Genomic DNA, 24,340 nt, shown 5'->3' on the forward strand with positions numbered 1-24,340 from the left:
TCCCACACCACCTACACACCCTCCCAAGGGAAGTGCAAGTAATTTTTAGTGTGTCACCCCCACTAGAGAAGGCAGGAACCAGGTTTGCCCAATTCAGCATCCACAGTGCCCAGTGCCCTGCCTGGCACACAGCCACAAGACAGCTGTGTGAATGTGAATTGCTTCTGCTCGTCTCTCAGCAGCACTGCCTGAGGACAGAAGGGATAGGTCAATGCTCTGGGTACCCTCTCCAGCCCTGCACCCTTAGGATGGAGCTGAATAATGCGTAAGGGTTCCCCAGCTTGGAGGCTACCTAAGGGAATGTGCCTCTCTCCCCGTCCCTATTTCTTAGCAGCACGCCCTCCCCAGTGGACTTCAGCTGACTGTGTGCTGGACAGCTCTCATGGCTGCAAACTGAGCAGGAAAAGCACCATAAAGCTGGTTTAGCCTCAATTTTAGTTGGGGAAACTGAGGTTCAGGGAACAGATGCAAACCCAGGTTTCCAGAGACCTTATGTGGGGCCCTTTTATCTAACCCCCAGGTCTTGCAGAAGGAAGGAAAATGGCCTGTTCATCTCTCCAGTGCCTTCCCGGCCACATCCAAATTTTTCCAAGACTCCTCTGGGTCTACAAAGGACTCTGGGGCCTCACAGTCCAGGACACAATCCTGCCACAGATTGTTCTCTCCATCCCACCCCCCCAAGAGCCCTGAGGCCTCCTGAGCATCCCTCACCTGGTCTCCGTGTCCTTGGCTGGCACCGGTGGCCCAAACCCAACCAGAGGGCGCTCCCCAGGCCCAGGGAAGAGCTCCGGAGGGGGAGCTCCGGCTGTCGAGGAGCCCCCGGTGCTGCGTGTCTTGCCTCCGGGGCTCTCTGCGAAGACCGATGAGGAGCCCGAGTCTTTGCGGAAAGACTGGCGCACTGGCGAGCCACGGCTGGGCGGCCCGGAGTAGGGGCTGTGTGGAGGCTGGGGACCTCCGGGGGGTGCCGCCACATCGGCCAGCTTCTGTGGTGACGAGGGCGGCAGGCGGAAGCCATAGCCGTCTCCGTAGAGCGGACCACCGCCCGCCGCCTTGTACAGCGAGTCTTCCAGGTCGGACTGCAGCGCGGCGGCGGAATAGGTGCTGAGCGAGCGCACGGAGCCGCGCTTGTAGAGTCCGCTGGCCCCCGGGTAGGCGAACGGGTCGCCGGCGGCCGCGGCCAGGCTCAGACGGCCCTCGTGGAGCAACCCGTAGGGGTCGGCGTAGAGGCCCTCACCCTTCACCAGCACCATGCCGCCTGCCTTGCCTGCCAGGTCCTCGTCCGGCTTCACATCGCGCCGCTCCAGGATGGCGCTAGGGCTGGGGCTGACGCCCTGGGCGGCTGGGGCACCCCCCAGCCGCTCGGCCGCATGGTGCACCGGACTGCCAGCGTAGGAGGGCGGGCGCCCCCCGGCGTAGGAGAGGCGCGAGCGTGACGGCGAGCCCGACTGCAGCCCCGAGGGGAGCCCGGACGGGAGCCCCGACGGGAGCCCGGACTGGAGTCCCGACGGCAGCCCGGATGGCAGCCCGGATGGCAGGCCCGGGGGCGGAGAGCTGGACGCTAGGTGCGGCGCCGGCGACAGGTTGTTGAGACGCCGTGTGGGCGATGACTCCCGTGAAGCATACACCATCTCTCTCTATGCAAAAGACAGTCCCAGAACCCCACGGGGCTGGTCACAAAGGGGATCCCTTGCACCTTGCTTTTGGAGACAGCATCTTTCCCCCTGACGCTTAGGAAGTTCCTTCTGTTCTCTGCTCTCCTTTGTTCCTGCTGTATTTGGGCCCCCTTCCCATCAGGGCTCCCAGCATGGAGGAAGAAGTGGCAGATGGAGAGGAACTAGAGGAGCAACCTGCGGCCCACCCTCTGGTGAGGGTTGGGGAAGCAAGAAGGGAAACACTGGTTCCTGAGAGAGGCCCTTACAATACCTAGAGGCCTCTTGGAAAAATCCTGAATGGAGAGGAGGGGGCATGGCTGATGAGGGGAAGGACCCTCATATCCACAATTAGTGGAAGCCACCCTCTGCCTCAGCCTCTATGTTCCCTTCTCCAAAAACTGGCCCTGGTCCCTATTGACAAGTAACTAGACTCTGTACTCCTGGACCCCATCTGCCCAACTTCCCCAGTGCCCTGAGGTTCCCCAGCCATACCCGGAGGTCCCCGTTGGTAAGGTGTGAGCCAGGGAAAGCGGCGTAAAGAGGCTCCTTCCTATAGATCTTGATAATACTTCGGTCCTGGATGTCCCTGGGGGGAAGATGCAATGGGTCACCATCCCTCAGCCCCGCGATAAAGAGAGGTATCTACTACAGGAAGAGGGTTGGCAAGAGGGGCCAAGAACCCCAGCCTCTTCCTAACTTCTTGCTCAGTGCCTCGGACTGCTTGCCACCAACACACACTCCACAGCCTCACCCCGTCCGCGTCCTCTGCCTCGTGCGCCCTTGGCATGTTAGCTTAAGCCAAAAATGAGCCAGCAGGGGTAGATGATTTCGAGGGGAGGTAGTGGGATGACGGAGGAGGAAGGAGAGGAGAAGGGCTGAGGCTGGGGAGGGAGAGACCCACGGAGTTGAGCGCCCCCCTAGAGGAGGAGCCTGGGGAAGCCCACCCCTCCCCCGGGGCCACGCCCACCGGACGTCCTCCAGCTCGTAGAAGACGTTGCGAGCCTCGTCTTTGATGAGGATGGCGGTGTTGGGCGACTTGAGCATGCCCATGGTGAGCTTCTGCGGGAACATGTGCGCGATGAGCGCGTGCAGCGTGTCCAGGCTGCTGACCTCGTGCGTGATGTGCACGCGCCGAGTCTCCTCCCCGAACTGCAGGAACAGCACCCCTGCGAAGGACATGCCACCTTCGCTGTCAGAGCCGCCGCCGCTGCCGCCGCCACCGCCACCGCCGCCACCACGCCGGCTGGGAGAGCGAGGGGGGCCTTCGGGAGCCGCGCTGCTCCTGCAGAGGCAGGGTCTCAGGCCCGACGCGGGCCCAGAGTGCAGGTGCACCCATGCACTCCTCATGGTGCCGTCCCCGCAAGGCTCCTCCTCAACCCCAGGCAGGTGGGAGCCTGGTCGAGGGAATGGAACTGGGAGCAGAAGCAGGTACGGCAGAAAGGAGGGAGCCCTTGCTTAGAAGGATGAAGGAAAGGGGGGGCTGCTGAAAGGGGTGAGGGAGAGAGGAGGCTGGGAGAGAAAAGGACAGGGCAGAGGCTGCTGAGGGAGGGAAGGGGTGGGAGAGAAGCTGAGGAGGGAGAGGCCCCAAGGGGAGGAGACTGCCGAGGGGCAGGGAGGTAGGAATGCGGCGCAGGGAGCCAGGGGGTTTGGTTAAGGAGAGCTGGAGTAGTGAATGGGGTGAAGAGGGTTCTAGGGTGAGCAGAGCATGGGGAGGAGCCAGTGGCTGGGAGGAGGGTGGGCGGGGCTAGCGGTACCTGGCGAGCGCAGCTTGGTCTGGCTGGCGGAGCGGGAGAGGGGCAGGCTCTGTCGGAAGCGGTTCATCCTACTGAAGCCCAGGGGCAGCTCCGCCTCCGACATGGTCTCCAGCGACTCAGCCGAGGCGTATGACAGCTTGGCTGCCTGGTCTGCCAGCCCGGGCTGGGCTCCCTGAGTGTGGCGCGAGCTGCGGGTCTGCAGGGGCAGGGGTCAAACATGAGCCCCTTTGCTCTGCCAGTTCCCCCATCCAGGCCCAGGAAGCCCCTGCCAGCCAGTGACACACACAAGGGTCTCCTGCATTCCAGACTCGCTGTGTGGCTACAGGAGAGTTCCCCAACCCCGTAGGGCCTTGGCCTCCCTGGGACACCCAGCAGGTAACGAGTGGGCAAAGGGCTCAGGCAACCTGGGAAGTCAGACAAGAAACCATCTGAGCGGGAGCCAGGGCACGCCTGCTATTTTAAGCTTCCAGAGAACAACAACAACACAAATTTGTCACTGAGGTGAGCAGCAGAATCATTGAGCAAATTGGGGCATTAGTTCCAAACATTAATTAAGCGGCGGGTGTGTGAGCGGCGAATTTATCCTTCGTGGAGTTCAGAGGGTTGGGTGGGGGCAGGAAGCAGGGCCCAGGGAGGAAGCAAAGAGAACTAGGGGCCCCAGGATCCCAGCTCTGGGAGGTATGGGCCTCAGAGAGGAGCACTGTGTCCTTGACTTAGGGTGCCTGGGAGAATCATCCCGAAGCAGTTTCAAACAGATTCTGCCTACTACATGCAATGCACATGCTAAGCCTGATATGATCCACATGAACACAGAGCATATGTGCCTGACCTCAGCCCCTCCCTGCAAGGCACATGCTGCCACCCAGCCAACCATCCTGGCTTGTCTTCTAGAAAGGCCTCCCCCCGGTACCCAGCATGGCAGCCCCTTCATGTGGCCCTGAAGCTACAGCTGAGGGTGGTATCCAGCTGGAGCTAGGGAAGGGTATCACCCAGTGACTGTCTCCTGCCCCAGGGACACCCTGGTCACTCTCTCCTTGAGGGAGGGATGGCCATGATTTTGGTTACACTTTATGAACTACTTTTGGCCAAGACCGGGACTGTCACCCAGGGCTATGGTTCCTGCCATTCTGCCCCAGCCCCTTCCCTCCACCCCAGGTACTGTCAGCAACTCTTTTATTCAAGGGAGAAGATAATAAGTCAGATCTGTGTTATGGACATTCCATGTTATGTACGACAGATACATGTATGGATTGTATATACATATGTTATCAAGAAAAAAAAATCCTGTTGCCCAGCCATACTTTTCTATAAAATAAGTTGTCTGTTTTTAACAACAAATCACTCAAAACTATTAACCTTGGTTAAGTCGGGGTTGAGACAGCGTTTTCTCTTTTATACATTTCTCTGCTGGGTGAATTTTGCACAATCAGAATATATCACTTTTATAGTTAAAAAAAAATAAAAAGTATCTCTATAAAGGAGTCATTTGTTCTCCTCTGCTCCCTCATTCCCCAAATCCTGATTAGCCCCTAATTAATCTCCATCTTCATACTAACTCAATTTAATGATCCAATTGGGTTAGCACTCTGGAAAAGAGAGAGCGTCTTCCGCTGATGGGCAATGTGCCCAGCTGTCCCCAGTGTGGTCTCAAAGGCTTGGGGATGCAGAAGGTCAGGTTTGGAGACCTCGGGGGAAGTCCAGTGTCAAGTACAATGCTTTGACCAGTGAGGGGGTTTGGGTCTGGGGAGGAAGGAGACAGCGTAGGAACGAGGCCCACATAGGGGTGCCTGTGCCCAGACATTGGACCCTGCAGCTCAGCTCTAGGCTGATCACCAGTGCCAGCCTCTGTCACCTTCAGCCCTGGAGCAGTGTGGGGAACCAGGTCTGGTGTGGTGGTCAATGAGGTTGCCAGGCAACCAGAAGGCCAGCGGTTGCCAGGCTGATGTGGATGAAGAGCTACAGAATTCTGGCAGAATGAGGCAGCTAGCCAGGAACGAAGATGGTGGCCACAGTGCCAGGGGACACAAGTGAGGTGCCAGGAAGAAGATGGAACAGGGACCAGAAGGGTGTGGGGGCAGGGAGCCTCGGGGCTGCTGACTGCAGAGAAGGTAAGACCCTGTCCAGGCCACCCCAGGGAGAAGAGATGCCCACATTCCCTGTCCCCTGCTTGTTCCACTCTCCATCCTGGCCCTCTGCGCACCTTGCCATTCTCACAGCCTTTGTAGAAAACCCTCTTGAGAAGAGAGAAAGCCCATTAGCACTTCTCTTCAGTCCTGGGCTGAGTCAACAGGGCAGAGAAAAGTGAGACACCTAGGACCTCTGTCTACGAGCGAGATGGCAAAAGAATAAAACAGTAATTCAAGCATAGCTCTCCAAAGCTAGGAAGGAGCTGCTGGGGAGGCAGGGCACACCTGGCACGGGAGGAATTCCAGCAAGGAGCCTATGACTCCCTCCAGAGATCAGGCAGAGGGAACCTTGAGTGGGGACAGTCAGGCGAGGATCTGAGGTCCCCAAAGGCTGTCCATAGAATGGGACAGAATCACTTAGGAGCTTTTGAAAAACATTCTTTTCAGGGCCCCACATTCACTGAATCCAAATCTCTGGGGATTGGGGCTTGGGGTTCAAGATTTCTGACAATTTCCCAAGGTGATTCTGATTTGGGAATCAAGTCAGTGTCGGTGGAGGAGGCTGAAGTCTGAAGGAGGCTGCGGGGTAAGGCTCGCCATGAGCCTGGCGCTGTGTTTAGGACGTGCAGTATCTCATCTCTTCTATGTTTACAACAGCTCTGTGAGGCAGACATTGTTGTTCCATTTTACAGAGGAGAAACTGAGGCCCAGGGGATCTTGCCATTTACCCCAGATCCCCCAGTGAGTTAGCAGCAGATTTGTAATTAGGCTCTCAGGCCCATGCACTGAGCGGTTACATCCTATTGCTTCCTCCAGAAATGTTGTGTGCCTGACATCCTGAGTCTATGATTCCATAATTTCTCTGCAAGGACTTCTCTCTGGGTGCATGCTCGCAGATAAGATGCTTGGAGCAGGATGAGACCTCAGGAGCTGGGGATGGATGCCTCCCACCCCCATCACAAAGCCTGGGAGTTGGAAGGCCGGAGACTCTGGGACACAAGCGGGAGCCTAATTTGGTTCCGTTCTGGTCCTGGGTGCCAGAGATGGCGGAGGAGGTACTTGAGGGTGCTCGCCCAGGACTCAGCTGGATGCCCTTGGATGGGGCAGAGAGCTCCCCAGCTGTGGATTGTCCAAACTGTCCTGGGAAGGCAGGCAAGTGCTCATCACTGAGCTTATCCCTCCACTTGGGCAGAGGGTTTGGAGTTCAGGGCTGTGAGTCTCTTGCCTGGCACTGACTAGCTCCCCGCAGTGCCAAGTAGGAAAGGGATGAGGGGCCGAGCAGAGTCATAAGACCTCCCTGGAAGATGAAGGCTGAGTCCAGAGAAGAGGCCCTCAACCAGATCATGGGGATCAGGTCCCTGTCTCAGAGCCAGCAGCCTCTCGGCATTGTGGGGGGGGGGTGTAATTGTCAGGCAGCCTCCCTTATTCCCAAACGCACCCCCCTCCCCGCAGTGTGGGAAAGCCTCACTAAATACTCCCAGCCCAGATCCCCAGCAGGGGTGGCCCAAACTCCCACTCTGGATCCCACGGACCCCTGGCAGGCGAGCTCAGACTCTCTCAAAGCAGCAGCCACAGCCTGCAGCCCCAAAGCCCGCCGCCCCCACCGGAAGGTCCCGTGCAGACGCACACCCCTGGGCAAAGCGTGTGCAGGGAGGGCCCAGGGCAGGAGAGCACATGCACTTGTCACGGAAGCAGAGGCACACGCACTGACCTTGAAACTCCAGTAGTTTGGCTGCTGATGGAAATAAGAGAAGACATGGTTATGCGGGGGGCTGTGCAGGGAGAGTAGGGGCGAAGGTGGGTTAGAAACCCTCTGAGCGCAGCCCTGGGACCAGGGCCCTCTGCCCTCCCAGGAACAGGAAAGAAGCAGTGCCTGGTACACCCCGTTCTCTACCGAGTCCCGGGCCAGCCCTGGGCAGGCTCCAGACTTGCTGGCAGGGACAAGGGAGAGCCCTTCCAGATGTTCACAAGCCATGCATCCTAGTCACGTAACTTGGAGAATCACAGGTAGGAAAGGTGCCGAAGACCATGACATAGGGAACTCAGGAGACAACGGCAGAGATGAACTGGAGCTGTGGGGTCAGAGAAGGGGCATCTGGTGGTGATGGGCAGGGGAAACTTCCCGGAAGAGGTGACATTTGAGCTGGGTCCTGAAAAATGAGCTGCTGGAGATTGGGAGGAAAGGCATGTAGAGCAGAGGGATGGTATGGGCAAATGCCCTGGGGCAGGTGGGTAGAGAGTGTGTTGAGGGAATAGTCACTGGTCCAATCTGGCTAGGGTACAGGGTCTGGGAAAGTAGCAGAGTGGGCCACAAAGAGGGGCTGGGGGCAGCTGGGTGGGCTGCGCTGGACAGGCAGAAAACATCTGAGTGAAGCACAGTGGGGTCAGATCTGGAGTCCAGGGGGTGCTGGTACGGCAGGGAGTGGAAGAGGGAGGCTGGCGGCCAAGGCCAGGGCAGGAGGTCTTTGTAACGCAATGGCCCAGCATTACAGAGCAAAGGGGACAGGTACCAGTCACTTCACAATGTTGGGCAATGAATGGGGAGCCAGCATAAGCAAAAGGAGTTGTAGGGACTAGAAGTGTGGGCAATGTCCTAGAGCCAGCTAGAGAGAGAGGAAGACTTCCTGTTGTCCTAGAGTAGGGGACGTCAGGTGCCTCCTTGTTCACCATAACCTAGGGTTACCCTGTCTTCCCTAGAGACCAGAAGGCCCTTACAGATGGCTAAGGACAAGGAAGGGAGCCCAGAGGCTGGGCTGGTTCTTGGCAAAGCTGTAGGCACCCTGCTGACCGGTGCCAGTCTCAGCAGGAAGACAGAGGCTGCAGATGGCCTGGCACTGGGGTGCCTGGCACAAGCAGACAGAATGCCCAGGCTTCAGAGCCACTGGCAGAGAAGAGGGACCCTGAGGGTCCCTGACAGGGGAAGGACATCACAGAGGGGTGTCCTGGGCCACCTGAACGCTTTTGGGGCAGAGAGGAGTTGGACAGGGGTGGAGTCAAGGGGCCCTGCTGGGATGGAGGGTTTACCTGAGTTAGACTTGTAGGCTGGGGGTAATGCCAGGCTTGGGCTGGGGTGGAGAGGTTCACTTAACAGCGCCATCCCCATCTGAGTCTCAATTCCAACCTCTCCCCCACCCCCCTGTGCTAGCATTGGCTTCAAGAGACACAAAAGATAGTCACATGCCAGGCAAGGGAAGGGGGCAGCAACATCTGTGCCCCGACCAGTGCCTAGAACAATCTCTGGACACATGCCACCCCCATGGGTGTCAGGGGATGCCCATGGGGGCTGAGGGGAGGGCAGGCAAGAGGCTGAAGTCGCAGGCTCTCGCCACAGCTGCCTGTGGCCTTGGGAAGGGGAGGGGTACCAGAGGGAGTGGACACACCTGGGGCAGACAGAGCCAGGCAGAGGGCACAGAAAGTTTATGCTGACAGTCCTGTCTGCAGGCCCGGCAGTGATGGACGGCTCTGCAGAGAAGGCCGCTGTCCCTTACCTACTATCACCATTATACCGTGTACATACCGGGACCCCCAACCAGCGCCCCGGAACACACAGGCCCCACGCTGAGCACAGACTCTCAGACATCCTCAGATAAGGACACGGCCGGAGGTACTGCCCAGAACAACCAAGACACACTCACAAAGGGACACAAGCACTTGGAAAGAAGCCCTCCATGGTCAGAAACCACCCCGGAAGCTCAGAGAAGAGATTTTCATACAGCAAGCAGCCCTGCTCGTGCACAAACATGCACCGGCCCTGGCCCCTGACTTGCTCTCATACACTCCGACTCCGCTCACAGAAACACGGGTACCATTCACACCCCTGCCAGCCTCCTCCAGAGTCACAGAAATGCACAGAGACATGGATACCATTCATACATATGTACACACACACACACACACACACGCACATATCCAGCTGCAGAAACACACAAAACAGTACCCACACAGTATACACACAGAGAAAAAGTCTCATCCCTCCTCCCCTCCTCTAGCCGGGTCACAGTGCCTCTGGCCATCTCAGCGACAGCGACTGTCCCATGCCAATGATACCCCAGACATCAGGCGTTAGGTAGGTTCACTCCTGATTCAAGAAGCAGAAGATCCCCCACCCCCACCCAGCCCCCAGGGTCAACACATAGGACTCAGGATATGCGGATGGCTGAAGCCACCTTGGGCCTCTTGGGGCCTGGTCACAGTCACGCTAGCTGTGCCCTGAGCCTGGGCCTGCCTCAGACTCCTGAGGCTGGGCGGTCAGCCTGGGACAGGATGGGTCACTAGTCAGAGACAGGGAAGAGGACTGGGTAGCCTCATGGCCACGGGAAAGCCAGGCACCCTCCCCTAGAGGGTAACAGTGGGAGAGTCGCGGCATTTGTGCTCGGCAAAGTGGGGTGAGCCTGAGATCAGACTTCGGAGACTTTGGGCTCCGGCCCATAAAGCACACTGAGTAGATCCTAGCACCCTCTGCCTCTCTGGAAAGCGGGAGGAAAGATTCCCACCAGAAATGAGACACATGGTCTCCTGGCAACTCAGTGTCCTTGTGAGGGAGGGACAGGGCGGTGGGGGTGGGGGGAGGAAAGATAGTGGGGAGAAGTCGTTAGGAATATCGTCCAACCTCTGTCTCTGTCTCTTTCCAGGGGACAGCCTGGGCTCACTGAGAGCAGAGGGCTCCTCCGGGTTTGCTAAGATGAGATTGTCCCCATCCAACCTCCCCACCCTTGACCTGGTGGTCTGTTCCTCTTGTGTACCTACCGCAATGCCCGGGTATGTAATAGGCCCTCAACAAATATTTGATCAGGAACCTATGTGAAGGACATAGGACCAGCCCACAGGAGGAGGGGGTTTGTCTCTAAATGCTTTTGTCTGGCTGCGGTCCTGGAGTTTCCCAGCACCAGGAACCCCCTGGAAGGAGGGGAAAGGGCAAGAAGGGCCCAAGAGAGGTTTGGCCCCTGAACCCTGCCCCAAACACCTCCAGTACCCCCATACTCAAAGAGGGGTCTCCCCTTCCCAGAGGACCGTGGGAAGGTAGAAAAAAAGGTATGAATGGGAGAGCCCTTGCCAAGGGTAATCACTTGTAGGAAAGAGTCTTCCAGGAGCAGAGGGCAAAATGAGGTGTTCTAAAGGATTTGATGTGGAAGCTCTCTAGGGGCCAGGCTTTCAGAAATGAGGGATGGGGAGCTTCTCAGAGACCCAAGAAAGCAAGGCCAGGGAGTCCTCAAACTCCCTGGTGAGAAAAGGAAATTGTTTCTTTCCTCGGCGGGCTGAGGAGTTAACCCCCGCCCTTCCCCACCCTAAGTGTCCTTCGTGGGGTTCTCCGCGCCCCCTGCAGCTGATCCTTTTCTCCCAGGGGCAAGCCCTGGGAGGGGCGGGGCCGTGCCCCCTGGGAATCGCAGCGCAGTCCACTGAGTCTCTCCCCTCCTCGGGGCAGACGTCCCCAGTAGGCTAGGTGAATGGCATGACCCCTCCTTGACCCCGAGCCCCGACGACGCATCCTCCAGGTAGGGAAGACAACCGAATGGGTCGCCCCTCCGGCTTCTGAATCCTCTAGCTCCGCATGCACGGGCGCACACACCCACCTCTCAACTCCTATGAACACACGTCCACAGCCGCCCCCTAGGCTGGGGCTACCTAACGTGCCCCCGCGTGGCCCGCCTCCCACCTCGACGCACACGCGTGACCCTCCCCCCGGGGGTGTCCAGCGACACCCTCCCCTCCTACCCTTCCCCAATGCAGAGAGTGTGGTGGGAAGGGGGGCTCTGCGGGATCCGCGCGGCCCCGGGGGCAAGGGCGCACCCCAGGAAGGTCATGACTTTCCGAGGTTGGGGGAGGGGGCGCCCGCCGCATTGAGGGGGGCGGCCCACGCGGAAGGCGGCGAACGCGGTGGGGGAAGGGAGGGGGCGTTTCTCGGGGACTGGGAACCGCAACGGCCTGCGCGCCTCCCACTCCCGGACCGCCTCCCCGAGCCGCGGAGCTGGCCCCATCTCTGTGCCCCGCCGGCCGCGGAACCCCAGGCGGCAGCCCTGGCCCCCGCAGCCGCTCCTCCTTACCTGCGGCCACAGGTGCATGCGCGGGGCCCCCAGCCCCGGGTCCCGCGTCGGGCGGGGGAGGGAGGGCGGCCCCCTACTCCCACCCGCCCGGGCTCTCCCCTCCCCCGGCCGCCTCCGCAGCCGCCGCCGCCGCCGCCGGTGCCCTTTGCTGCAATGCGAGAGCCGCCGCCGCCGCCGAGCCGGCCCGGGCCCCGGTCGCCCCGGTAACCGCGACTCCACCTGGCGCTGCGCGGCGCGCCGCCGAGCACATCCTCTCTCCGGCCCCCTCCCCCGGCGCGGCCCCGTCGGCGCAGCCCCGCCGCGGATCGGCGGAGGCTGGTGGCTGCGTCGCCGCGGTCACCCGATACGCCGGCCCGCCGCCCGGGACTCGGGTTGCAGAAGGAGGGAGGGAGGTTAGGCGGACTGGTGGAAGCGGGGGAGGGGCTGCGGCTTGGAGTCTAGCCTCTGATCCTCTCCCAGGGTCCTCTTCAGCCTCCCACTCCCAAAGGTCTGGCCTAGGCTTTGAGGGGAGGAAAATGGCCTGTCTCCCGACCTGTGACCCTCCGAGATCATAGCCTCTCCCCGTCAGGGTCTCAGGGGGCACCGCTGCCCTACTCAGCTCTCCTGTGACTCAATTCCCAGCCAAGTCTGGGAGGCCTAGGACGCCTGAGCTTCCCTGGTAGCCTCTGATCCTGCTCGGCTGTGCAACTCTGGTATATGCTGACCCTCTCTGATCCTGCGCTTTACATAAAGGAGCCTCCGACTCAGCCATGCAGCAGTGTGATAAGCACCAAGCAGCAAGTGATGACAAGAGCCTATGAATGGCCACTTTTCTCTGAATCACAAAGCCCTGGGGTCAGGGTCTTCTCAAACCTGTATGGAATTTCCTCCATCAGAGCAAATCCCGGATGCAGACAGGCTAGAGCCCCATGACCTGGGACAACTGAGCTCACCAAGCTCATCCTCCCTTTTATCCGTCACCCCCACCATGTCTAGTGCCAAAACAGGTCATCTGGAGAGAGCCTCCGTCTGCCACAGGCACACCACACCTGCTGCCCTGTCACCATCCCTGTCCCGGATCCCTTTTGGTTTCCACGTGCACTTGGCCACTCAAGACAAGTCTGTCCCATTTGCCATCCAGCCCTGGAGGGCAGACACATCTTTGCTCCCCGAGGTGCCGTCAAGATGGGGCTAAAAGCCAGGAAGGGAAGTGGGCGGAATGCCCTGTGGGTGATGCCAAGCGTGCCAGTCTGCTGCCAGACTCGAGTTACACTCCACTAAAACATCCGTGCTCTGGAGCCTAGGGTGTCACGTCTTTCCTTCTAAATCTTGAAAAAGCCTGTCCTTGTCGCCCGTCCCCAGGGGCAGCAGGGTGTATGAGGCAGTGAAGCTGGTACCCATGCCACCCCTTGGATTCCCCATTTCTCCATCTCCTCTGCCTCCTACAGCTGAGCACCCTCAAGCCAAGGCCACCCTCAGGGTGTCTCCTCCTCCCCACCGGCTGCAATCATACTCTCTGGTCCTTCCTCCCTGTTGGGGCCCCTGATGCCTTTTTTTCTCCCGCGACAATGTCCAGGCCTGAGCTGTGAGTCCAAGCCTTGCCTAAATGTGCCCCTCTCTCAGCTGAGATTTGTCTTCCCACTAGGGGAAACTGAGGCTTGGTGAGGAATCAAGGAACAAATTCAGAACAAATGGCTAGATGCCAAAGTCCTCTTAAAAACTGGGAACTGGGCAGCTCAGTGGGTTAAACCCTCTGCCTTCAGCTCAGGTCATGATCTCAGGGTCCTAGGATGGAGCCCGCATTGGGGGCTCTCTGCTCAGCAGGGAGCCTGCTTCCTCCTCTCTCTGCCTACTTGTGATCTCTGTCTCTGTCAAATAAATAAAATTAAAAAAAAAAAAAAAAAAAAGGAAACTGAGCCTTGAACCTACCAAGAAGGGTGATAGACATTGTGAAGAACTTCCTGATGGTAAGATCTGAGGGGAAGGCTGGGTCTCTCAGAGATGGAAAGGTAGTGTTGGGGGCAGGCGGATATGAGAGTGAAGTGGTCTGTGGCAGGGGGCGGGTGGGAACAGAGTACAGAGCGTAAGAGTCTCCTGAAAACCGATGGGATGAGGGGTGGAACAGGTACTCCAGTTTAAAGGAGAAAAGAAAAAAAAAAAAGGAGAAAAGAATCCAAAAAATTTTTTTCAAAACCTGAGTATTCCCCCTCAAAAAATCCCTTCCCCAAAGCCAAACCTTTGGGGAGGTAGTGGTGGGAATTAGACAATCAGGGGAGAGTATAAGTCATAGGAGTCTCCTGAAATGGGGGGCTCCTGTATAAGAGAAAGGGATGTAAAATTAAAATCCTAGATATCCCCCCTCCAAAAAAAAGTCTTCCTCAAAGCCAAACTCCACCAGGGGTTTGGGGGGCATGGGGGCAGTGGGTGACTCACCTGGGCCGGCTGGCCAGCCCCGGAGGGGGCGGAGTCGCCATGGAGGTGGGAGCAGAGGGAGCTGAGGAGGCACACGGGGTCCACGGTCCAGCCGCCAACCTGTGTGTGCGAAGGGGGGGACACCCCATTAGGGGGAGCGGGCAGGAGCCGCTGGGAGACTGTGATGGGGCGAGGAGGGACATTCCTGGGGCAAGCTTTGGCACAGAGCTCACACCCCAGAGGGACCTTGCAACACTGGCTAGTCCCTTCCCGAGACTGGATCTCTCAACTAGAGCCCCTGGTCTGTTTCTGGATGTTCCTTTTCTGTCCGACTAGGGCTCCCTGAGCCCCAGAAAAGTCCCCCTTCCATCAGATACTCCTGAATTCCTTTTCTTCACTTCTTGACTGCCTCCCTATAAACTCGGCCAGGGAGCCAATCTTCGCCTGTCTGCTCCTCCGACTCCTCATTACCTCCGCACCGAAGAGGTCACCGCCTACTTCACAAAGACGGGGAACCATTCCGCAGGGGTCCTCATGCCCACGGGCCTCTGTTCTGACAGCACCTCGTTCTTTCCTGCCATCTCCCACTCCAGGGCCACACCACACCTAAGGCTTGAAACCCATCACCCTCTGATTTTCCCCATGGTCCTCTCCCGACTCAACATCCCCAAATTCATTCATCTTCATTCATTCCACAGCCATTCACCCCGCCGGCCCTACCCTTAGGTGCCCAGTCCTCCCCGGTCAGGGAACTGGCTGTAGGTCCTACCCACTCACACTCTACTGGAGGGAATGAATGAGTCAATGAACAAAGGAATGAATTTGTGAGCGAGTCGCTCTTCTCATACTCATCTAAGTATTTGCTGTGTGCCTATCTGTGTCAGCAACCATGCCGGACACGTCTGAGGCCCTCCAACGCACCCACACCTTCCCTCTCAGGCCCACTGCCCCTGGAGGCCATCACACCTGCTGTCTTCACCTTTTCATGGCCAAACCTCCCAGACCAATCTGAGCCCCAGGTCGTGCTCATTCGCCACCTCCAGTCTCTTCCACCCCTGAAACCATCCATTACCTTGCCATACCATGAGAGACGAGGGGAGCCTTCTAGACCCACAGATCCCAGACAGTCCCGATGGCTGTTTCTCTCTCTCCCCCCCACTCCCCTCCCCGCCAACTTCGGAAGTGCAAGTGGTCGTCCTCCTGGGCCTTTCTCCTCTTCCTCGTGATGGAGAGAATGTTCCTGGCTCCTCCTTGCCACTGTTGTGGCCCTCTCCCCTCTCAGACCATTCTGCCCTGGTGGCCACACTTATGCCCTGGGTCCCTCAATCCGCATGCTCAGTCTCCTCCTGACCCTGTTGTCCCTTCAGAGTCCTGGGCTATACACATGGCACGCCTAATGGACATCCCGGCAAACATTATCCCTGCTCTGCAAACTCACCTCCCATATTCCTGTGTCCCATCCTCCAAATGTTTTCTCCCTACCCCCTATTTCTCCCCAAGACACCGACATCTCCCTGCTGCCCAGGTTTTCTTTGGCTCCTCGGTCCAGGCAGCAAACAAGCCTTGCGCAGTCTTCCTTCCAATCTCCCATCCCTTTCCCTTCGTCCTCCCTAACCCACTCTCTTATCCCACTCCTCCCCTGCCTCCAGCCCCCCATTGCTGCCTCCTATTCACCATTCAGAAACAACCACAGTCCTCCTAGCCGCCATCATCTGACCCCACTTTTCCAGTCTGTCCCCACATCTCCCAATGCCTCCCACCCCAAGCCTTCAGCACCAGCCGGGTGGGCCTCTGTACCCAGCCCCAAACCGACTCAGGACCATGCTCACCTCCCATCTTCCCAGCTTCTAAAACAGCATTCTCTTCCTCAATGCCTGTTCAGACCCTTTTCATCCTTCTAAGCCTGGTTTAGGTACCTCTTCCTCCAGGAAGCCTTCCCTAACCAGGCTTGCCTACCTGGTCTCTCCCTCTCTAAACCTTCTCCCAACTGACTGTGCCCCTCCTACTTAAGCGTAACCATTCTTTCACAGGCTCCAGATCACAAATGTCCCTGCTCCCTCCTCCCAAGCCAGAGCACACAGAGGGAACCCACAGAGAGGGGCTCCCTGAGGGTGAGGGCCATATGTCCATCTACAACTCTCCCTTATTCCGATCAGAACTCTGTTCCCAGGAGGACTCAGAAGCTGGGAAAAGGCAAAAGCAAGACAGAACTGGAGGTGACATGGGGCAGGGAGGTGCGCCAATGTGTCCTTGTTCCCTGTTGTGACAATGGGAGTTGGGACACTCTTCCCCTTTCCCAGCCACATCCAGCAGCATCTGGAAAGGGGTATGGAGCAAGACAGGTGTGGGACACCCCCAGGCCCGAGTGAAATAGTGTGGATGGGATGTACCACCCTCCCCTCCTCCGCTTCTCCTGGAGAGAACAAGTGGGTCTCCGCAGCCATCAAGGCATCTTGCCAATGTGGGACTGTAGGCAGAAGGCTTGTCCCAAGAAAGAACTTTCCTACAGACAAAGTCATACATGCATAGAGAGGTGCATCCAGGAACCCAAGAATCTGGGAGAGGTTTACAAGGGAAGCTTCCCACCCCAGATAGGAGGAGGCAGGCCCAGGTCCAGAAGCAGGCACCCGGACTCTTCTATAGCCTTTCTGATGGCAGAAGAGAAACCAAGGCAGCCTCTAGCTCAAAGTCACACAGTGAGTCTTGGGGGTAAGGGAGGAGGAGACATGGAGGGAGGAGACAAGGCAAAAGGCCCCAGGAGTTCTGGGCTCTGTTCTTACAGCAGCTGGGGGCACAGCAGATCCAGCCTACTGAGGCTCCCAAAGAGGCTAGTCACAGAGGTGTACCCCCCGCCCCCGCCCGGGTCCAGGCGGGATGGATTTTCAGGCTCTGAATAGCCAGTCCCCAGGACTTTCCCCTCCCCCTCCCCACAACTTCTTCGACTGCTGAGACAAATTTCCCACGCCTCAGCCCGGTCCAACGCCCCTCTGCCTCTCTGCTCCAGCCAGTGCTCCCAACTGCGGGACTGCACACAGAGGTCTGCAGGCTGAGCCCCCATCCGCTTCCTCCCCATGCTCCAGAAAAGTCCCTCCACCCTCTTTCCGGCTCTCTCCTCTGATGCCGCACCGAATCAGAGCCCCGGGGGCTGGGGAGCACGGGGCCAGACTCCTCCCCGGCCCACAGCGGGCCCCCCACTCACCTGCTCGCGCATCCTGTCGGGCTGACCCCGCAGGGCCAGGGCGTGTTGGGGGTACTTGTTCTTCAGGTGGTCCATGAAGGCATCGCGCTTGCGGTCGGCATCCGCCTTCTGGAGGCCGCTAAGCGCCTCCAGGCTTTGGGCTGCGATCACCGTGTGCCGCCGCTCGGACGTGTGCACCAGCCCCACGTTGGAGAAGCGCCGGCCCCCGCCGCCCGCGCCGCTCCCGCCCCCCAGGGTCCGGTACTCCCGCGGGTACTCTGCATCGTCCGCAGACAGCATGGGGGGGCTGCTCCGCTCCGGATCTGCGAGAGGGGAGAGGGGGCACGGCGGGGTCACGGGGCGCCCGGCGCTTGGGGCTGCCCAGCTCTCACCGGGTTGGGGCCGTGTCACTGAGGGGAGGGGCAGGCCTAAGGCGGGGCAAGAGGCTTGGGGAGGGGCTGAGACCAGAACGGGGCTGCCCCCGCCCCCTGACTAGGGGACCTACCGGGGGGGGGGGGGCTCCAAGGAAGTTGGGGGACAAGGGCGGGGGCCCGGCTTCGTGCTCTTCTTTGGGTGCGTTTGGAAAGGTAACGACTGCAGGTGAGCGGCTGTTTTTTGAGGCCAAGGAAAGGCTGGAACCAGGGGTCTTGAACACCTGGAGCCGTTCATTCCTTTCCTCCTTCCCACAGCTGGTGTGAACAGGTTAGGGAAGGGGCGTTTCCTTTAAATGGTTCCTGAAAGATGTGGGAAGGAGCCTGCCCAGTCTTCCTTTCAAGAGCATCCTCTAAGAAGAGGGGTGTGTGTGTGTTGTGGGGCAGGGCGGGGAGGGGGGTGCGGGGGGGGGGGGGAGAGACCCTAGCTTCTTCCTTCAGACTAGCATGCCCAGGACACACTCGTCCTAAAGGCTAGGGATTGGCTTGGAAAAGGGTCGGGACTAGGATACTGGGGGCAGGAGTAATGATGGCAAGGAGTTGGAGGCCCAGGGTCTGGGGCATGGGACCCTCTCTTTCCCTCCCTCCCCGGAGACAGACAGATGGACAGACAGGGGAGACTGGGCACAGAGAGGACAGTGAGAGAGAGATGGGTTTGGGACAAACTCAAAGGAGAAAGAAAGCAGACAGAACAGCTCAAGCCCTTCCCCTGGAGCCCTCCCCTCCCCTGGCCCTCCCACCCCTCAGTCTCCCTTCCCAACACACACACACACATACGCACAAGTTCAAGACCTTTAAGGGACGCACAGGGGACAAAGGACAGTACAGAAGCAGAAAAAAAGAGAAGGCCGGGGGTTGAGGTCCCCACATGGAATGCTGACTCCTTTTCCCATATGGCCACCATCCCTGAGCTCCTGGTCCCATCCTGCCCCACCCCTGGCCGAGCCTTGCTGTTTCCCACCTTCTAGCCTCGAAGATGACTTTTCATAGCCCAGAAGGGCACAGCGCTTCCAGAATGACACCTGTACCGGGTGCCAAGGGGCTCCCTACTGGGAGGCAAACGCAGTCTCCCAGGAATACCCCAGCCCCACCATCCACCAGTCTCCAGGCCACGCCCCCCACATATAGCCTAGATCCAGGGCTGTCAGGCACTGCTGCAGACAAGTGTACCCCCACACAGGGGCTGACTCGCGGGGCCAGTTGGGGCAAAGAAGAGGAGGCAAGAGATTCTGGGATCCAGCCATGTTCCATCCAGATGCCACGCCCTATTGGCCCTCTTCCTCCACACAGCCACTGCGCACCACAGAAGGAAAGAAGAGATTCAGCCACATTTCAGGAAAAACCATCCCTCACCCAACACAAACACACATACCCACACTCCTCCCGAAGCTGTGGTTGAAGCATGTAGATCTGGGGGACAGAACCTTTGAGGACCTAACACCTGCCACCAAAACTAAGGGAAGAAGGGCTTCCACAGACAGAAGCTTCCATGGCTTTCAAAGGCCTGATTGACTGCCCATCAACATGGCCATCAACACCCTTTGCGTGGGGGGATCACTGTGGCCCCATTTCAGAGATGGGGCTGCCGAGGTTAGAGAAGTCCAGGGACATGCCCAAAGCCACAGTGAGTGGTAGAGGCTAGATCTGGCCCCAGTATCTATTAGCTTGGCCTCCTCCCCTCCCACCACACTTTCCCAACAACATCTATTGACAGAACCATGGCAATGCCACGGGGCACTAGGTGCTCATCTCTGTTCATCTGCTCCCTCCCCAGCCTGACACTGGGTCTGGGGTCCCTACTGTGCCCCCGCCAGGCATCTGTCCCTCTCACTACAGTCACCCCCTCTGGCATGCTCCTCAAAGTGAGGTCCAGATACACAAGACCTTGGGAGGAACACGGTTTCACAGTTTAATATTTATGCCTTTATTTTCATAAAGATTAGGAAAACCCCACAGACCCAATCCAACCATTGATTTCATGGATCTCATTCCTCGGGACAGTAAAGAGAGAAGGTTTCCTTTTAAGTAAACTTATATAAAGGTTCAAAGAGAGTTAAGGAAAAACATTTTGAGCTAATATGGTGCAGCGAGTCCCTGATCTGGAGGAAATCCTCGGAGATGGCCCTTGCTTGAGTGGGGCTGGGAACCCAGGGACCATCTTCATGAAGGCCTAGTCTCTGTCCTTGAGAAGCTTGGCGGCAGTCTGGGGTCCCAGGAAATGTGGCCAGAAAGGAGTTCCCTGAATAATCATCCAGGAGAAGAAGCCGGGATGGGGGTGTCTAGGCACCAGAGAAATAGCCCCAACCAGAGTCAGGGGGCTGCCTCCCATGACCCTTAGCCTCTCTCTTCCACTTAACCTCAGCTCCTGTGGACATTTGCACTGAGCAGGAGGATAACTTCCATGGCCATAGCCCTCTCTCTTTGCCCAGGCAGGGGCAGATTCTGCCCATAGGCCTTGCTGCTGGAACCCCAGGCCTAGAGTCTGGCCCAGCCCTGCCTGAGCCATAGGGACCTCCCTCATTGTGTGCCAACAGCCAGACTCACAGTACTCTCTAAGGGCTCTGGACACACACACGTGCAGGGGACAGGTCTCCGGTTCTTATGTCCCCTCACCCCTGCCCTTCTGCTCTCTGGGACCCAGAAGAGTTGCTCACCCCCATCCTTACCCTCCATGCCTACACCTCACCTCCTTCCCTGGCTCCTAGCGGAACATCTCAGCAAGTCTGGGCTGGGGCAAACGGAGACCAGCAGGGACTGAGGGAGGTGCGGGGGTCACACTGGTTAAAGGGGCAAGGCAGGACTGGCAAGAAGGGGTCCAGGCTGCTAGAGCGGGCCATGCGTGGAGCGGGAGCAGTCCCATGAATCTCGCTGTGGGCAGTGGGGGGTGGGGTGGGCTACCAGCATCTTGAATGGGGAGTAGAACCAGGACTGTCCCTGCCTTCTTGAGGTCAGGGCTCAGCCCTCACTGACAGAGGGAGGAGTCAGGGGTAAGGCAGGAGCTGGATTCTGGGGGTGGCAGAGAGAGGGGCGGGCAGAGGCAAGAGAGACAATCTGCTAACTCTGAGGGGCGGTGGGAAGGAGGGGCTTGGATCCGCAAAGCTCTAGCATCTCTTTAAGAACCTTCAAGTTCCTCAGCTTTATTTAACAAAGACAAACTAGCTAGGGGAAGGGGGGGCAGGGGAAGAGGGGAGGCTCCTGCTCTGTGCTTGTCTCACTCTGTTCTGCAGGGCCCCAGGGGACTGGGACGACAGACCTGGGCTTCTGGGCTGTGAGGCCTTCCTGTTACCCTTAGGAGAAGGAGTCCCGTGGCACTCAGAGGACTTGGGCAGGAGCTTCTCTCATGGGTCACAGGTACTCAAGGTCAAGGAGGAAAAGAACCCCAGGCCAGAGACACCCTGGGTTTCAAGTCAGCTCCTTCCCTGTGGGACCCTGGATTAGGCGTACATTTCATTACTCTTCCCTCTCGGAGCCTGAGGGCATTAATCTGTAAAATGGGGGTGTCCCCCACTAAACCCTGCCCCTGTCTTACCCCAAGATGATGGAGGAGAGAGTGTGTTGTTTTGAATTAAAGGCACTCCAGGCACATGGGCTCCTGGATCCCAGCCGAACAGCCTTCCTGGTACCCCTGTGCCTGTTCCTGCCACCACCTAGTCCCCAGAGCAGCCCTGACCCTCCCCAGACTGAGCAGCCCAGTGCAAAGGGCCAGAGATCAGTTCCAATTGGGCCCCCCCCGCCGCCCCCGGCGCTGAGCAGACCCATGCTTCCCGTTCAGTGGCAGGGGGCGGCGAGGGCTCCGGATGGGCAGGGGTCTTGATGGGGTGGCTGAGGGGACAGATGGGACAGAGAGGCCTTGAGGGGGTAAGCAGGGTTGGGGGATTGAAGGACTGTGAGCTGCAAAGGAAGGGCAGGGGTTCTCTGAGGGAAGGGGAAGGGTGGAGAGGCCTTGGAGGAGGAACTGAGCTGGGGTACACTGGGGAAGGGAGGTTGGAACTGAAGGCCCCTGGGGGATGGAGGCTGGGGGAGCCAGAGAGAGAAGCTGGGATCAGAGGGGTTGGCACCAGATGTGCGAGGCTGATCATAATTGTTGAGTAGGAGATCCAAACCCCAGAGAAGATGCCCGAGACTGTGCAATCCAGCTCGGAATAAAGGGAAGGGAAAATGGGGAAGGGGGGGTCTGCCACCCTCAGCTTAGCCTTCCCCAGCTTGAGCCAGGGGGAAGGGACAAGTACATGCCTGAGGCTGGGGTGACAGGTGGGGGTGGGCGCCCCCCAGTGGCCGGCCAAGGATAAAGGCGCAGGCGCTTGGGTAACGGCGACATTGTTTGTTCCGCCAGTTCCAAATTCCACCTTTATTTATGAGCCTGATTTATTTTTATCCTCCTCTGCATTCTTTTACATGAGATCACTGTAACTCATGATAAAAATGAAGATCCCCAAGTTTCAGTGACACCATCTCATTAGCCACCAAAGCCCACCCCCACCTCGTGTCTTTACCCCAGATGTCACCACTCTGTCCTCTGGCTGCCACTGGGCAACATTCACACATGACATCATCTTCAGAGGAAGGGAATGTGGAGAAGGGAGAAGAAGAAGTGGGGAGGGAGAGGGAAGAAGTGCAAGGAAGGGGAGGAAGTAGACGGAAGAAGGAAGATACAAGATCTAGAAAAGGTCTCTCTCTGGGGCCCCTGCTGTGAGGACCCCAAGCTCAAGACTCAGAGTTTAGGTCCCTGTCTCCATGTCTCCAGAGATCAGGAGGCTGGATGTGCCCTCAGAGGGCTCCCAGGTGTGCCCCATCCATCTCCTGGGCAGAGATGGGGGCTGGGCACCAGCTCAGGGAGCTCCCAGGTTCCCTGGGGCTAGATGCCAGATGCCATGGGGCCTGCAGGCAGGGCAAGAGAAGGGGTGCATGGCGATTGCTGGAAGAGTGGAAGGCCTGGCTCAAACCCTAAAGTGCTTTTTACACACACACACACACACACACACGCACGCACACAGGAGCACATGCAGCTCAAGGCTCCCCCAGTTCCCCCCCACCCCCTTATCTGCAGCCAAACAAGAGGAGCCCAAGTCACCCAGGAGGCGCCCAGAGGCGGCTGCCACAGTCAATTGTGCCTGACAGCTCCATCCTCCTGGGAGCCCTTCACAATGAGGAAGCACACTGTGCTGGGAGGTCAGAGGCTAGAGGACAAAGGTCAAGCTTGGCAGAGGGTCCAGGAACCTGGCGCAGATGAGGTGCTCAAGGCTTGCCCCATACCCCACACCTCCCCTTGAAGAAAGCAGCCCCTCTGTCTTTGGGCGCCCCTGGCTCTGTGCTCCTCGAGTGCCCGTGGCCCTCAGGCCCTGCTGTCTGTCTGTGGGTCCCTGGAGCAGAAGCCCATCTGTGTCTGTTTTCTAAAACCATCTTTTCCGCCCCATACCACAGCAACCAAAGTCATTTTCCAGGCAATTGCCTTTCTGTAAACATTCCTGTGTAATATCCCCCCAAATTGCTAATGCCCAGCGCCCTGTTGAGTCTCCTTGTCACTCTAACCAGAACCTTGAGGTGGGGGCGGGCACGGGAGGCAGGGCCATTGGAGGGGAGGAGGGAGACGGACTAAGGAGGAGGGACAAGGCTTCATGTCCAGTTCCTGGCCCACAGCAGGGGCCAGGAACCCCACACCTCAGGAGAGCCTCTCTGGGTAGGGAGGGTGGGGGAGGGGAACCCAGGAGAGGGAGGCCAGGGAGGGAAGGGAGCCATCTTGAAAGCATGGGGCAGATGGTTAGACAATAAAGCTGACTTCCTGGTGTCTAGGAGAAGGGGCACTAGGGACACAGGGGCAAGGCCAGGCAAGCTGTCATCCCTCGGTCCCGGTCCCCGGATGAAGGTCAGCTCTCCTCCCCACCCCTACACCCAGGTGTCAGAGGGAGGACAGAGAAGTGGGAGGAGGCCAGGTAGAGCCCATCCCCTCTAGATGGACCGAGGCTTGGACACTGCAGTCGTCGGGGGATGGTGGGCAGAGCAAGAAGGCGGCAGAGTCAGGGTGGTCCTTGGCTGATGCCTCCTCCCTAGCCCCCAACACTGATCTCCAGAGCTACATGGGGAAGGGCCTGGGGCAAGCTGATTCTCCTTGCAGTACTGTCAGGGAAACTGAGGGTCAGGGAGGTTGAGTGATGTCACAGGAGTCACCATGCGGACTCCTTTCCCCTGGGCCAGGGCGGGGTAGGAGGGCAGGGAAGAGGGACACGAGGACTGTGGCCCACGCCCGTGCCCACAGAGCCCTTCCATCTGCTACCCCAGCCCCCAGGGAAGCTGGGCACGGAGACTCAGGAGGGGTGTGAACAACAGAGCCGCAGAGGGAGCTGGGGAGGCAGGGGAGGGTGCGGGGCACTGCCCATCCGAGCGTTGTGCAGGCAGAAAAACACAAACCAATTTGTGTAGATTTAAAACCCACCGAAGGCTACTTAGTTGGTAAACGAGTCGGAATCTCGGAATAGAATTAAAGGACCTCTTCGGGGCTGGGGGAAGGAGAGCTCACCTGCCTAGGAGGAGCTGTTGTGGGGAGGCTGGGTCCTGGCTGCTCCCAGCAGAGCTTCTAGGACATTCCCCAGGGAGAGAGAATTTGAGAGGGAATGGGTGTTGGGCTCCTTGAAGTTAGGGCGGGCGTTGCCCCAGCCAGATGTTTCCTCTCCAGGATCTCCCTTCTCAGCCCTCCTTCTCTTGAACCTTTCCTGCTGATTCTGCCCACTTCTCAGGCTCAGAGCAGGCCTGCCCCTCCTCCCCCAGGGGCA

At 58.5% G+C, this 24,340-nt stretch overlaps 1 protein-coding gene across 26 annotated transcripts in view; it reads right to left on the reverse strand.

The window, feature by feature from the left end:
- Positions 1-24,340, reverse strand: part of SRCIN1 (SRC kinase signaling inhibitor 1) — a 65,207-nt gene that overhangs the window by 22,570 nt on the left and 18,297 nt on the right. For 14 of the 26 annotated variants that reach the window (XR_004280535.1, XM_032320928.1, XM_032320934.1 and 11 more), the window contains 7 exons: positions 17,164-17,465; positions 13,986-14,084; positions 7,244-7,267; positions 3,407-3,602; positions 2,620-2,818; positions 2,145-2,238; positions 712-1,634 (listed from right to left, as the gene is read on the reverse strand). Coding sequence is in view for 25 of the 26 variants with exons in the window: in XM_032320928.1 (XP_032176819.1) it covers positions 712-1,634; positions 2,145-2,238; positions 2,620-2,818; positions 3,407-3,602; positions 7,244-7,267; positions 13,986-14,084; positions 17,164-17,465 (1,837 nt within the window). In the remaining variant the exon portion in view is untranslated. Of the gene's footprint in view, positions 1-711; positions 1,635-2,144; positions 2,239-2,619; positions 2,819-3,406; positions 3,603-7,243; positions 7,268-7,426; positions 9,168-11,573; positions 11,910-13,985; positions 14,085-17,163; positions 17,466-24,087; positions 24,111-24,340 lie in introns of those variants that run through there. The other 12 variants (XM_032320949.1, XM_032320929.1, XM_032320950.1 and 9 more) reach the window with 10 other exon arrangements.

The sequence above is a fragment of the Mustela erminea genome, chromosome 18 (genome assembly GCF_009829155.1).
Source record: "Mustela erminea isolate mMusErm1 chromosome 18, mMusErm1.Pri, whole genome shotgun sequence".
NCBI classification, from domain to species: Eukaryota; Metazoa; Chordata; class Mammalia; order Carnivora; family Mustelidae; genus Mustela; species Mustela erminea.